General features: G+C 41.1%; 1 protein-coding gene across 1 annotated transcript; it reads left to right on the plus strand.

Moving 5' to 3' along the window:
• Positions 1 to 4,581: 4,581 nt before the first annotated feature.
• Positions 4,582 to 7,884, plus strand: LOC120836174. Its single transcript, XM_040220861.2, has 4 exons — positions 4,582 to 4,671; positions 5,538 to 5,672; positions 6,180 to 6,294; positions 7,754 to 7,884. The coding sequence occupies exons 2-4, from the start codon at positions 5,555 to 5,557 to the stop codon at positions 7,758 to 7,760; spliced, it is 240 nt and encodes a 79-aa protein (XP_040076795.1). The 5' UTR covers positions 4,582 to 4,671; positions 5,538 to 5,554; the 3' UTR covers positions 7,761 to 7,884.
• The last annotated feature ends 6,426 nt before the right edge of the window (positions 7,885 to 14,310 follow it).

Consider the following 14,310-nt stretch of genomic DNA (forward strand, 5'->3'; position numbering starts at 1 on the left):
GAAATGTTGAATAAATATTAAGAGCCCTACCGAACACTCTTAATCAAAGGCATTTCTCAAGAGAAGAAACTGTACACAATATAATAAATAATGGAAACTTGCTTCAAAATTAGATCCACGGGGATTTATGCAGTCAAAAAAAAAATATACAGGTTAAAATACATAAGCTGCACATTAAAGTTGGTTATTTTTTCCCTTTGTATATATATATATATATATATATATATATATATATATAAATATATATATATATATATATATATATATATTGCAGATTAGGAGGCGGTCCAAGAAAGGAGTTTGTAGGTCAATAATTTGGTTCATATTCTTTATTAACGTAACACGCACTCAAAATGCCGATGGTGTGGCATTTTATTTGAAATCCAACATGGTCAAAGTTGGCTTTTTAAGTTGGCTCAAAAGAAAAAGCGTGTGATTGTGCGGTCTTTGGCATTAGCGGAACCGATTCTAAACTAGAAAAAAAAAACTTAAAGTAAGAGCAATTCGGGAGAGCAAAAATAAATTGCTACGCAGCAGTATTTTTCAATTCTCCATTAAATTTCGTTCTTGACTTTCGTCGTCCTTTACAATGGGCTGTAAATTCTTATTTAGGTGTCAAGGAATGGTTTTCGATTAGTCTGAACTTAATTTTATATAATCGCAGGCTTACAAATCACAGCCTGCCTCAAATTTGGAGTGCTATAGAAATCAAACGGTTCAGTACTATGCCGCAAAGCAACTATCAGTGGCTAGCTCTATAAAATTAAAGGGCAATATCTTGCGTCTTTTGAGCTCTTTATCGGAAAGAAATTATCGTGTTAATTCTCAGATTATTCTTAAGCCATTGGATGAAAGTGTTACGGGGTACAAACTTTATTTCGGCAATTTCGTAGACAATGTGCGAAAATGCGAAATCTTACATATTAATTTTTTTTGCCTTTGATCATAGTTTGGAATATACTTCTTATTCTGAGAAGGATAGAGCAGGGTAGTGGAAGCTTTTTTTTGACATGCATTAATGGTCATTCTGCTAGTAACGTTGTGACGACGTAAGCACATTCTACAGCCAGAGGCTTGGAGAATTTAATTGTGTGAAGAATAAAAAAAATAAAAAAAAAATATATATATATATATATATATATATATTTATTGTGTTATTTTCGACCATAACAACTGTCATATAACAGCCTCAAATACGAAAAAAACACTCTTTTTTAAAATAATTTTTTATATATCTAGTTGTAACTTGCAAAAACATGTGGTCCATAATATAGTTGATAAGTGCATTACCAACATGAAAATACACCCCCATAAAAACCTTTCATTCGTAGCTATGAAATGATAGTTTCTCTGGGACATGACGCTAATTGCTTATGTAGCTGTCGCAATGTGAATTCGAGGCAAACTTGCTGTAGGTTGCAAGTTTGTGATTTTGTAAAAAAAAAATCAACATTAAATTGAAATGTTTCTGTTTAGAAATTGTTCGTAATCTTTCCGGATACATAAATAAACATAAGCAGTATGACCGAAGTTTTAACTTGTATTAAAAAGACAAAGTGGAGTGAAATAGAATTGACATTTTGAAACATTCCACAGCGTGGCGCCTTACATGTCTCTAATCTGAAAGGCTATTTTGTTCATCTTATATACCTGGTCAGGTCATACTATTTCAAAGCGAATTTCTGAAAACAGCACACTCAAACTACTCAGTATATGTTTTTTTTCATCGTACTTCTAGATATCCATGGCATTCCTATTTGTATTTTACGCTATGTTTACCTTGACTTTATGAACTAAATTAGTATGGATAAAAATTCAGTACACGAAATCGTCAGAAAACTGAGCGTTTAGATTGCAGATCTATGATCGAAACATCTAAACGCGAAATTTGCATTTCAATTTTTTTTTCTAACGAGACACACGGACAGTAACGCTTTCTCATAGTTACAGGTATTTCAGACATTCGATATATGCTATAATGCATGCGTATTTATACATCCGATATTCAATTTCAACATTGCCAGTACAGTCGTACTCTACCGGGCAAATTGGACTTTTAGGGCAAACATGTGGTACGCTTTTTTAACAAAGCTAGCCTCTTGCTGTTAGACGCGTATAAAATTGATTTTGACTTTTCCATTTTTGATAGCCCTTTGGGGACAGCAAATAATACATTTTATTCATGCTGCTTGCACCTTTGAAGCTGTTAAAAAGGAGAGAAATATACCTAACCAAATCAAAACTCATTTCAAAGAAAAATTATAAAAATCAACAGAGTAAATGGGATAGTACAAGGCTCTCTTCTAAAAAAATATTACATATTGACTGAGAAGAACCTACATTTTTGGTAAGTTGCATTTCAGTGAATTCAAAGCGTGTTATTCTGTCAAAATAAAAAGCTGCATTCGTTCCTGCGCTCAGTGTCACAATTTTACCGATAATGATTATATTTTATTTATTTTTGGTCGGAACCCTAACACGGAAGAAAACCCTTCGAGTGAATAAGTCCAAATGTGAGATAGAACGAAACCCATCTGTAAGTTTTGAAGCAGAATAAAATATAGAGTCTAACTGGTGAACTTTCAGTATTCTGGAAAGCCAACGCTGAACAAAAATATCAACGAAACACAGAAATGTACAAAACTCAACTATGACGCATATTTTCCTTTTCTGGTTTACACACTCTACGACGGCTTAATACCCAAGTGAAAAATGCCGAATTACTGCGTTGTTCAGGCATGCGTTGACCCTGATGCTTCGAAAAGGTGAGCTATTGCGCATGCTCAGAACACGTTCCACAGTCTCGTAAACAAAGATGGCAGTGCGCAGAAGGCGAGTATTGAATGGCCTATATAAGAAAGACCCGCAACGGAGCTCAGTCACGCGAAGTCGGTCATAATAGCATCAAACCTCCAAAGATGTTCTTTTTTGTTCACAGCTCTGGATTCCCACGATGAGGACAGTTAATTACTCTGTCTGAGGTACAGGTAAAACGGCTGTTGTACCATAATCAAATCATTCAAAAAGAAACCTTCCGTTATCCTCTTCTAGAACACCTTGATAATGATATCATCCTACAATAAGACAACTGTATTCACACATAAGCTTAATATTGTACTAAAGACTAATCCCTGGTTGACTGGGTGCATAGTTTTCTTTCCCTTCGTTCACAGTGTGCCACTTTCAATTCATTTAATCGTTCGGAAGCAAATTTGTCATCGGGTGGGTCGCAAACTGTTTGGAGCTCTTCCTTTTTTTATTTACATCGATGATTTTTCACGTATGATTACCACTAAAATACGTCTACAAACAGCCGATTGTTTTTTATATCAAAGGTCATCTCGGGGTCCTGTTTTCTTAACAATTCCCTTCCCAGCTTCTGTGAGTGGTGCAACGCCTGGCAAATGTCAATAACTTTTCGCAAAGGCCCTTTTATGTCATTTTCTAGGCGCTCATTAACATCCAAATCTCTCTAGTCAGCCACTTTTTCTTCTTTTAAAGGGAATTTAAATGTCCCTTTTGCGTCTTCTTTTTACGCCTGATGTGACCTGATAGATCACTTTGACTTCGCATGTAACGATGAACGGACTCGGATACCGGCTGCGTACTTTACGCTGAGTCCTACAACATACAGAGCTTCTGATATTACAAACTATAAAACGACCAGTCTTTGAATATGTTTCTTTCGTTGGAACCCGTAAAAAACGTTTGATATCAACAAGCTTGAAGCTATTCAGAAGAAAGCGGTACGTTTTATTTGTCAACGGTATGCCAGATATTTCACACTCTAATCTTTCTGCTTTAAACTTTTCCCCACTTTCCACGCATAATAGACCGGTGGTGTTGATTGATCTGAGGTTTTTCTCACTGGCGGTGGAAAAGTTTAACGGGCGTAGTGAACCGCATGCTTGAAAACCTTACACAGTTGAATTAACTAATTACATTTTGCATCATTAAAATGTATCTGAATTTTGCAAAAGCACCTTCTTGAAGAAGATGCCGCCAACTAAATATTTCACATTTTCATCCACGTGCCAATATGTGTAGATATTTTTTCTTATGCCATTATATTTGGAATTAGTTGCCGGGTGATGTTCGTTTATTACCATTGCGTGAATTGTTGTCCACCATTGGTGACTATTGCTGATGTTTGACATTTATTACTTGTACATTGATTCATTGTGTTCAATGTTTTGTACAATTCATTTCTCACTTCCCGAATCGACCAACAAAAACTGGAATATATAAAAAAAAATATATATATATTTTTTTTAAATATGCACTTGCTGTCAGTACTTCGCGATGACGCAAGTCTTAGCCTATGTTTGACTCTCGACATAAGGAAAGAATAATATAAAAAGAGGAAAATTAAATGTGACTAATTTTGTGTTATACGTGTACGTGAAGGTGAATAGTTTTATAAAAACTAAAATTAAAATGTCACAATGAAAAATATTTCCGGTTACCCTTATACGTTGCTGACGCACGACAGAAAAGAGATAAAGTCAAACGTCAGGCTAGATGTCTCAAAAAATTATTGTTTTGAAATCTTGTGAAAGGTCAAAATTTAGTTCGTCTTCCCACGTAGTACCAACAGCTAACATATAAATACCCCGCTCTTGTTTGTTCTCGACAGGCACAAGCATAGACCGGCGCATCGTGAACGTGACGGTAATATCATCAGATTCTACATAACTACCTCTTTTGCGAACTTTATTTTTTTAAATTTTATTGAAGCCTAATATTGGTGCATTGATACTGAGTTCTACTATAGAGGTTTGTAATACGAAAAGCCTAAAGTATATTAGCCTTATCGCAGTGGCGAAGCCAGGAGCATTTTCGGGGAAAGAGGGGGTTCGCTGGGACTTTCACTGTGACTTAGTGTTTGTGTGTGTGTGTGTGGGGGGGGGGGAGGGCATACATATGCTTAAGGGGTCAACTACATATAAAGGGGGCTGGGCCTTCGTAAGCTCCCCCTTCCCCCATGGCCGCGCCCTACCTTGAACGTTTGCTCTATAAATGCTAATGAGTCTAACAACCGAAAGTTAATTACGAACGAACTATGCACAAATACCTGTGCTCCAATACCTGAATTTCTTATTTAGTTTTATTTCATGCCTTTAAGTTATGATAACAGTCAGATGCGTTCAATGGTATTAACCTTGCATTTGCCACAAATGCAAATAAATGTGATAAATCATACGATAAATAGTCTGCCTACTTTATTTGAGATTATGCTTATCGAGTAGTGAACGCATAGTACCAAAAGTAAACTCTAGAAATTACAGTAAAGCCAACATCTTGAAGTCAGTTTCACTGTCTTCTTCATAGAGAAAGCTGATAAAACCAGTAAGACAATCTTTGCTTTTTGTGCTATACGCTGAAAATATTTTTAACAATTGCCTAATATTCTCACATAAAAATAACCCGGCGTATAGCTGGGCACATCATAGTCAAAATAAATGTGCAAGGTGATTTGAAACGTAATATTAGCATAGAAATACACTTCCTGATATCCAGTATCAATTCATTTACAGATTATCAAGTGGGCACAATGAATATTCTGATTGTTTGCATCGTGATAGCCAACGTAGTAATATCCCAAGGTAATGTGGAGGAAGATGGAAGATCCAATAATGAAATTCAAGAACGATCACTTCTAGTATTTGACCGTAAGTTTTATTGTTATGAAAATATACGAAATTGGACAATGTAGTAGACGTTTGTAACTCCTAACTTGGACGCCCTCAGCGCAATATTGAAACCCCGAGGCATCTTAATTCTCTTCTTTAATTTAGATGAATGTGAACTTAAACGACCATTCCAAAAGTTTCACCTGCCAGCGAGTGCTTTCAACGGAGAAACTAAACTTAGTGATTAATCGAATATGTATGACTGACCTCATGGGAAACGTTACTCATATGTGACGGTCAAATCTACCTCACAAGTTTTACGGGAATGTAATACGCACCTGCCTCAGAAGTACGTTTACAGTCGTAGGGTTCGCCTATCTTTAAAAGCAGTAATGGTGTAAATATAAGCGTACCCTTACAAAATTAAAAATAATGCGATGATCGGATATTTACAATGATCCCGTATTTGACGTATCCTGAATTGGCAATTACTTCTGTGTATAATGAGATTTCATTTTCTTAATAACTCGAATGTTTTACAACTAGATAACGAGTGCAGATACCTCGGCCACACAATGGGAAACGGAGGAGTAATAACTCTGCAAAATCCCTGTGTCAAATGGACTTGCCTGGCCAATCAGACTCAGCTGCTAGTTCAAGGGTGAGTTGACGTAATGTTCATACCGAGCGAGCTAAATGAATCTAAAACTTTATTAGTAAATCTTAAAAATCATATCACTGCGTTACTTTCGTCGCGAAACAGATGTTGTGAAGTACGAGCTATACAGTTTGCTCACCGCGCTTCATTTATTATATTTACTATCATTTTCTAACCTCACAAACGTGCGGTTACGAGGTGGATTAATATTGCGATGATATGAAGGGAATAACGCCCCTCAGTAAAAAGTTTGGGAAACAAAATGCAATCTATTTACTTGGGATTTAAGAGGAAAGCCTTTTACAAGTAAACGTGAAATGTCCTGACTGCGGCCCATTGAAGCGCTTAATTGGACAAAAAAAGGAACGTGCGAAAATTTCCAAAAATTTAATTTTACGGCTTTTTTGTGTTTGCTAAACGAACTTCCCTAATAACACACTATGGCATTTCTGTAGTCAGAAGCCCATTTGGATATTAATATGTTTTTTTGTGATTTTATACAAAGCATGTCATTCAAAATTAAAATTAACGCATCATAAAATTAAGTACGACTGTTCAAGAATCAGCCACTTATGCCAGATAGCAAACCTCTGCTCTTTGATTGCACACTGCCCGACAAAGTTAATGTGAACACGTCATCGACGCTTCTTTACAAAACAGAATGAATAACTGGGCGGGTTTGAACGTGTTCATGTTGCTACAGCACAAGTTTGCACGGATGAAACGAAGAACCGGAGAGCACGAACGTTCTTTACATAGAGTTTCTAAGGAAAAGGAAGAAGTCGAAAAATATTTTTTTAAACGTTTCTTGCTGTGTTTGAGTTAATGTTTCATTCTTCTTTTTTACGTTTTGTTCATTTTCACATCTGTATATTTTCCTCTTATTTACTTTGCGAGTTTTAATTGCAGATATTCAATTATAAAAACAAGAAAACCAGGAAAAACCGTCGATTTCCCGTTCGTGCTAACACTCGCGCTGCATACATTATCTGGCACAGAATGAATCATTCCACTTCTTAGTTCTTTGGATGCCTTTTGAGTTTTCGGCAGATTTGTATTTCTCTTACGCCATGGCATGAGTGCAGCTGTCGATATTAGAGCGACGTTTCACGCATAAATAAGTAGAAAATATTTCAATTCCACACATGAAATGTACTTAGCCTGTTAGTCGCGCGGTTATGTTTAATGTTAATAGATTTACGCGCTTTAACGGTTGCTTCACAGCTGTAAACTCGCGTAAAAGCTGTTTACTCTTACATATTCCACCATCACTTATCAACAAACCATTTCTGATAAAGAACTGTCTGTTTATCAAGAATGGACAACCACCTATGACTTTATTATCACAAACATTCTAATGACAGTAGTATGTAATGTTTCCACATTTAGAAGATCTAAGGACATAAACTATAGAATAACGAGTAGGGCCAAAGCAATTTAATGTTTTCTGACATGTTATCAGGTGCTGAGCCCGTGCCCTGTGGAGCTGCTTCTTGGGGTTCCAGGTTCAAGTTGCAGCCGGAGGTCTGCCACCTTATGAAGTTCATCTGGTTATCTGACGTTCTTCTTGTTGAACGAGAAAGTGCAAAAAGCTTAAATAAAATATTTAAGAAAATCTAGTACACGTTTCTGTATTCTTTTATTGGGCCAGCTGGGGAATTTTATATTTGAAGGCGAATAAAAATTCAAATTCTATAATAAGAAAATTCTAGACTGGGAACAAATATAATAACGAACAAGTGCGTGCTTGTTCGGTATTGTATGTGTTCCCAGTCTCGGGTTTTTCATATGAAATTACTTCACCAGCTTGTCTGCATATTCCCGCAAATTTCAAAGTGGGATTTCTCTAATATCGTGCTTAACTGGTGTAGCAATAAATGTTAGTATACCATGCTAACCACAAAATGATGATATCGCTTCAGAAAGACTTCGTTCGCATGCAGATGGACAAAATCTTTATGGAGCGTTTGCTGGATGGCATGAATTAGCAGTGCAGTGCTGCTCAGAGTACACCTTTATGCAAAGATTCAAGGGTAGTGTTCCGGCGCAGATCGAAGCTGTCACCACATTCTAAGGTGGCGCTGTCATTGTCGCTCACTAGGTACACCACATGCCTGTTGACTGTGGTGTTTCATTTTTGCCACCACTATAGCTTCGACTGCCGCTCCCACTTGGAGCAGCAGTCAGAATTTGAGTTTCAGGATTCTGTTTGTTGAAATTTTGAGAACCATAGGACTTGACCGTCCTTTTTCAAACGTGAAAACAATATTGTGATAAGTAAGAACTTGGGAATGGCTCCATTAAAGTAGTTATCTGCGACCTCAGTTATTGTGATCACTTCTACATGCCTCGCAAGTGACGTCCCTCTAGGGAAGGACAGGGCCTCGCACCATACTTGTGTTTGACTTCACACCAAGGCGTAGGTGCTGCTAACTTCCCGGACACGAGCTGACATGCGCCACATTTTCAACAAAGGTGCAGTCAGCACGGAGTGAAACCCGAACGCCGGAACGCGTGGCCATCGACACAGGCTGCTCCACCTGGAGGGCCTCTGAGAACTAATGAAAATGCGCCAGGCGGCGAGGTTGCGGGTCCTACTAATGGTGAATTCCGCTCGCAGATCTCGAGCGCTCCAAAAGCGCTCCATTTGGAGCGCGCATATTCCGCTCGCAGATCTGGCTCAAGTTGGTCATCTTCCGCTCGTAGATCTCTGGCAGCGTCCGCTCCACGGAGCGCCCCAAACTCCGCCGAACTTGCTCTGCGAGGTTTCACAGATCTCTCCGGAAGTTGACAGAGCGGCCCCCTTGATTTCCGTCTAAATCGGCGGTGCGCATGCGCGGCGAGGTTGGAGAGATCGGCGGGCCGGTCGGGTCGTGGAGTTGCATCTGTTCGGGTGCGTCGGTTGTTTACTCTGGATTGTGACGGCTCGAACGCTTCTACTTCGCATAGATCAGGGATAAAAAGCCGGGAATGTGGAGCGTGGCAAATCGTAAGCGCTGACTCTGTGATCGCGAGAGGAAGAACGAGAAAAGGAACGACAGAAAAGCCGGAGGCAGACGCAAGGTTAGGCCTATTCATTCTGCAGCCAGTGATTGTTTACCTTCTTGCACTGCATTCCGTCGGCGTTTTCCCGTGAAATAAAGCAAGAAGTGGTCAGGCAACGACCGCGCAAGTGATGGTTTGTTACCTCTGTGTTTATTAAAGTCGTACTACAAATCTGAACTCCACCGCTGGCAGTCGCTGTCCGTGCCCCGCCACTTCGAGGCGGCCGAAAGGTATGTGACGGTGCCGAACGCGGACGTCTTCGTTATTCGTGACATGGGCGCCGTGGTACGTGGTACCTATAATTTCGCCCGGTCTGTGTCGCGTGTTACTTCTGCAGCTAAGCAGTGACAGTCGTCACTGGTCGTTGGAAAGATCAGCCGGCTGAGGCCTTGGTGGGACTGGTCAAGTTCGAGCAGCGGCCATTTTGTACGGCGGAGGGAGAAGGGGTGGGAAGGGGTGTGGGGGAGGTCGCTCCAAAAATGCAAGTTTATTTTTCCCTCGTCGATTCGGAGCGGGTCCCACGGAGCGGAATTTTGCCTCCCTCGCGGATTTTGGAAAGCGCTCCAGATCTACGCGTGGAATTCACCATAAGATGTGCTCGACCCTCGCGCGGCGCGTCTGGGACTTCCGCGTTTCGCCGGTGGCGCGCTGTAAGCGCCGTCACTCGGGGTGCTTTTGTGTCGCCGCACTGTCACCCGGCCGACAGCTGCGGCTTGCGCGTGGCGCGAGAAGGTCGATGCTAGGAGCAGCAGAAAGCTACTTGCGCGCGCGCCAGTGGACCACGCCCTTGGGGTCTTCTCCTCCTGGCGTGCACAGTTTTTATTCAATAAAAGTTTGGTTGTGGCTAGTTGGCTCATATCGATTAAAATGTTAAAATGCGCGAACGAAGAGGACGAAAAAGACACACGGACGACACGGACAGTTTTTATTGTTTGTTATACGTATCGCAATTTTATAATCAGCAGTACTTATAGCAAAACAGCGCGACATAACGAGTCAGAAAAACAAGTTGGGACTCACAATTGGGTGCTGAGACCCAATTGAAGGTTGCTACTACAAATATTTGACGTATAATATATGAGCACATACAAACGTTCATTCCCAGGGCTCGTCCATTAACCTCTCTTGCTCTCCAGGCTCGTATGCATCGCTGCGAACGCCATAACGCAGGCCTACTAACTCGCGCACTCGGCAAACATTTTCCTTGATTGCAGTGACTTGAGCATTGAACAATACGTCTCTTAGTGCTGATTCTGGTCCAATCTGTCCAGCGCACTTATTATTTATCACTTTTTGTATCGAATGCCCAGCGATATGTCTTCAGCGCTGTCATTAATTATCGCTTTGTGTATAGCAAGGGCGAAATAAAAATTGAAACATTTCGTGCACAAAAGACCCGTAGTGCTTGCTGACGTGTCACCGGAACCACGCGGAGGCTCCGGTGGACGACGCGGAATACGCGGTTCCTGAGAAATAGTGAAACGTCATGAACGCAAAATAAAATTTGTTTATTGGCATAAACATCCTCTTTATGAAAAAAAAAAAAAGCGCTGCAACCGACCGACGCGGAGGCCTTGGCTTTTGTAAGCAATGCGCATGTTTTCGTGCAAGGTTATCAGTCGATGCTTAAGAAAAGCGAGGAATTGCTCGCTGACGCGCTCTTTGGTAACCACCGATATGCCAGGCGTATCAATTCCGGAGTGGAATATATGCATCACCCTGTCTGAGCAGGACCTATCGCAAAGAGCTATAGCCAGGTTAAGCGGCCGCCCGGTGTCGGCCGGGTGACAGTGCGGCGACACAGAAGGACCCCGAGTAACGGCGCTTACAGCGGGCCTCCGGTGAAACCCGGAAGGGGCAGACGCGCCGCGCGAGGGTCGAGCACATCTTAGTAGGGCCCACACTCTCGCACCCCGGAGCATTTTCATTAGTTCTCTGGGGCCCTCCAGGTGGAGCAGCCTGTGTCGATGGCCACGCGTTCCGGCGTTCTGCCATAGAGTAATATAGTAAACGTAAAGAGAGGACACAGGAGCCGATTCGCGGCCCAGATAGTGCGTTTAATACCCTCCCCTACGTGGCGCTTTTCTGCAATTTGGTTAAAATTAATTAAAACTCTTTCTGTGAAAAGCATTTATTTTTTAAATAGCAGTGTTTTAACATTATTTAAAGAACTTAAAACGACTAAATAGTTTAAATCAAATACATCCAAAAACCACGTGATGAATGGCGCCTGCCATGGCCTGCGTGCCTGCACGCCGTCGCCTCTGCATCATTTTGCATGGCCTCTGCTCGTCCCTGCGTCGTTCGTCTGTGCCGTGCGTGCCGTCCATCTGTGCTTTCTGCTGCATCATGTTCGGTCGACTTTGCATCAATCAAGGTGACGCATGACCGCCCACGTGCTCGCATGCTCGGCGTGAATTCGTGGAGCCGATCGGTTCGAGCTTCTCGCGCTGTTGTTTCTGCCGGGCTGTCAGGCTGCACTTGAACGTGTGTGCACGTTGATATTCGATGAGATTGTCTTAAAAAAAGAATTTAAGTTACGACCCTGCACATGACATTGTCTATGGGTTTACAGATGACGGTGTTGAACGAACCTCTAACATTGCAGATAGAGCCTTGGTTGTTATGCTGTCTGAAATTTCCAGGAGGTGCGTTTAGCCCCTTGCATACACTGTTGTGCACACTCCAACAACGTCTTCTGTTCGACACAGTCTCCTCATTTCTCTCATTCGGGAGCTTAAGACTGTTGGCTTCACAGTAAAGGCTGTGGTCTGTGGTTAGGGGGCTTGAAACGTAAGCTTGGTCTGTGTGTTGATAAGCCATTTTTTGAAGTTGACAACGAACACGTTTACTTTGTCTTTGATGTTCCGCACCTTCCCAAAACAACCAAGAGCAATCTTTAAGCCCACAAACTTTGCATTGGAAATGAGGTCATTGAGTGGTCTTCTATTGTTGAACTTTATTGTTCTGTCCATGAGATAAACTTGCAATTGGCTCGGAAACTTACTGAGAGACACATTTTTTCAAGAACCTTTCTGTAACATGGAAGAAAATTGTGCCCCACAGGTACTGAGTGCCTCACTCTTTCTTGCAATCATATCCCTTGTTTATGCCAAGGAACTTCCTGAGGCAGCCATGGCTACAGCCTATTTCTGTGATAGGATGTGCATACATTTTGATTGTCTAAATAGCTAAAGAAATTCAAGAAGACAGGGCAGAAGTTGCGTCATGCCATTCTGAAGGGAGAATCTGAAATACTTGATTTTCTCCACCAGTAACTCGGATGGGTTTCAACATGGCAGTTCCAAAGTAGGAGGCCGCCATAAGCCATCATTGGGTGGCAAGTTACTATAAAAAGTGCCCTCACGCTCTGGGATGAGTTTTCAAGCAGCCATGACTTTAAGTTCTTACTTACACGACGCCTGCAGCAAGACACACTTGAGAACGTTTTTGGAGCTATATGCGACAAATGCTGGGCTGCAACACAAACCCAAATGTGCATCAGTTCACCTCCAGGACTAAAACACCTCTCGATAAAGAAACTGTTCAAACTGTCGGACAATGAAAACGTAGAGGATGACAAGGCTGACCTCCTGAAGGAGTTGCAAATATCTTCGCACCATGAAAGTTTAATTTCAGACATTGTGGAATGTCTTCCAATTGATAACTTCCCGCCACTAGAGGATATTTCTCAGCTGGCATCAGACATCAGGTCTAACATAATTGATGACTCGCCCACTTTTTTATTACGTTTGGGGCTATTTGATCAAGCTTTTGCTTGAACAGGCAACTTACAGCTGTGGCTGTTCTCAGCTGCTATCGGATAAGTCTAATAACATGACCAGGCCTCACCAGTACTGTCTTGTTCCTAAAGCATACCACGTGCCTGGAAAATTTTTCGGGAACTTAGTAGTACCACCACAGGCTGCCTTTTATTTCATTCCACAACTAGAAAATCACTTTCTTCCTGTAATAGAGAGTGTAACACGTGTTCGAGGAGTGTGTGCCGCCTTGTATAGCACACTTTGAGGTCTGGGTGGTTTTAACCTTTGCCCAGAGGAGTACCACAAACGGTTTTTAAAATTGTTTTGCAGAATACGCTTGTGTTGACATGTTTGATTTCTTAACCGGAATTTGGACAAAATTTGGTTGCACTCTTTAGTGGCTAGTAAGCAACGAGACAGGTTTAACTGTTAATAGTGTATTACCAGAGGCGGTTGCCAAACCAAAAACAAAAAGTGCTTATTAAGTGGGCGGTGCATCTTGCTCTCCAAATATTTGTTTCCCCTCTTTTCCAGCGGATGTGTATCACGGCTCCCTAACAAAAATATTTGTCCACTTTCTACAAAATTTCGATAGAAAATAGTGTATAGAGGCTAAAAATATCTGAAAGAAAATGTATCCACTTTTGTATCCACTGTCCATAGTTTTTTAGCCGCTTTTTTCTGAAGCCATATTTCTTTTCTGAACAATTTCGGGGAATGTTTAGGGACGTTGAATCTTGTTAGATTTCGAATAGAGTTCTCATTGTTTGGTAATGGCTCGTCCCCAGTGAGTTTGAGGCTATGCAAATTGGTGTTTTTTATATTTGCCGGAAATCGGGAATTTGTACAATCCGGCGTGTGCTTCACGCTGTTATTATACTCTTATGACTGGTAATGAGAGCGATGTCTTATTAATTTTTGCGCTTACTTCCCGTACCCGAGTCGGCGTGAAAGTGAATGTATCATACAGCATGTTCTCCGTGGAAAGGTTTTGTTAACTTGGTTCCGCTAAGAATCTATTACGAAGTGTACGATATGCCGAAGTCCTTCATATTCATTTATTTTTGTGAGTATCGATCTCTTTCGTATAAAACATACAGACCTTCTGAAGTAAATCATCTATACATGAATGTGGTCCAATAAAATGTGTTCGAACCACTTACTGTTGATGACCCCAAAATGCTCCACCAGCCAGGAGTCAATGCGGCGA

This window comes from Ixodes scapularis, unplaced genomic scaffold (assembly GCF_016920785.2).
Source record: "Ixodes scapularis isolate PalLabHiFi unplaced genomic scaffold, ASM1692078v2 PGA_scaffold6__148_contigs__length_123643588, whole genome shotgun sequence".
Taxonomy (NCBI): domain Eukaryota; kingdom Metazoa; phylum Arthropoda; class Arachnida; order Ixodida; family Ixodidae; genus Ixodes; species Ixodes scapularis.

What these genes read in the sequence shown, in the direction of transcription:
- LOC120836174 (XM_040220861.2), top strand. Translation starts at nt 5,555, where the DNA reads ATGAATATTCTGATTGTTTGCATCGTGATAGCCAACGTAGTAATATCC. An exon ending in ATCACTTCTAGTATTTGACC is followed by an intron (nt 5,673 to 6,179) that starts GTAAGTTTTATT and finishes TTTTACAACTAG; the next exon opens with ATAACGAGTGCAGATACCTC.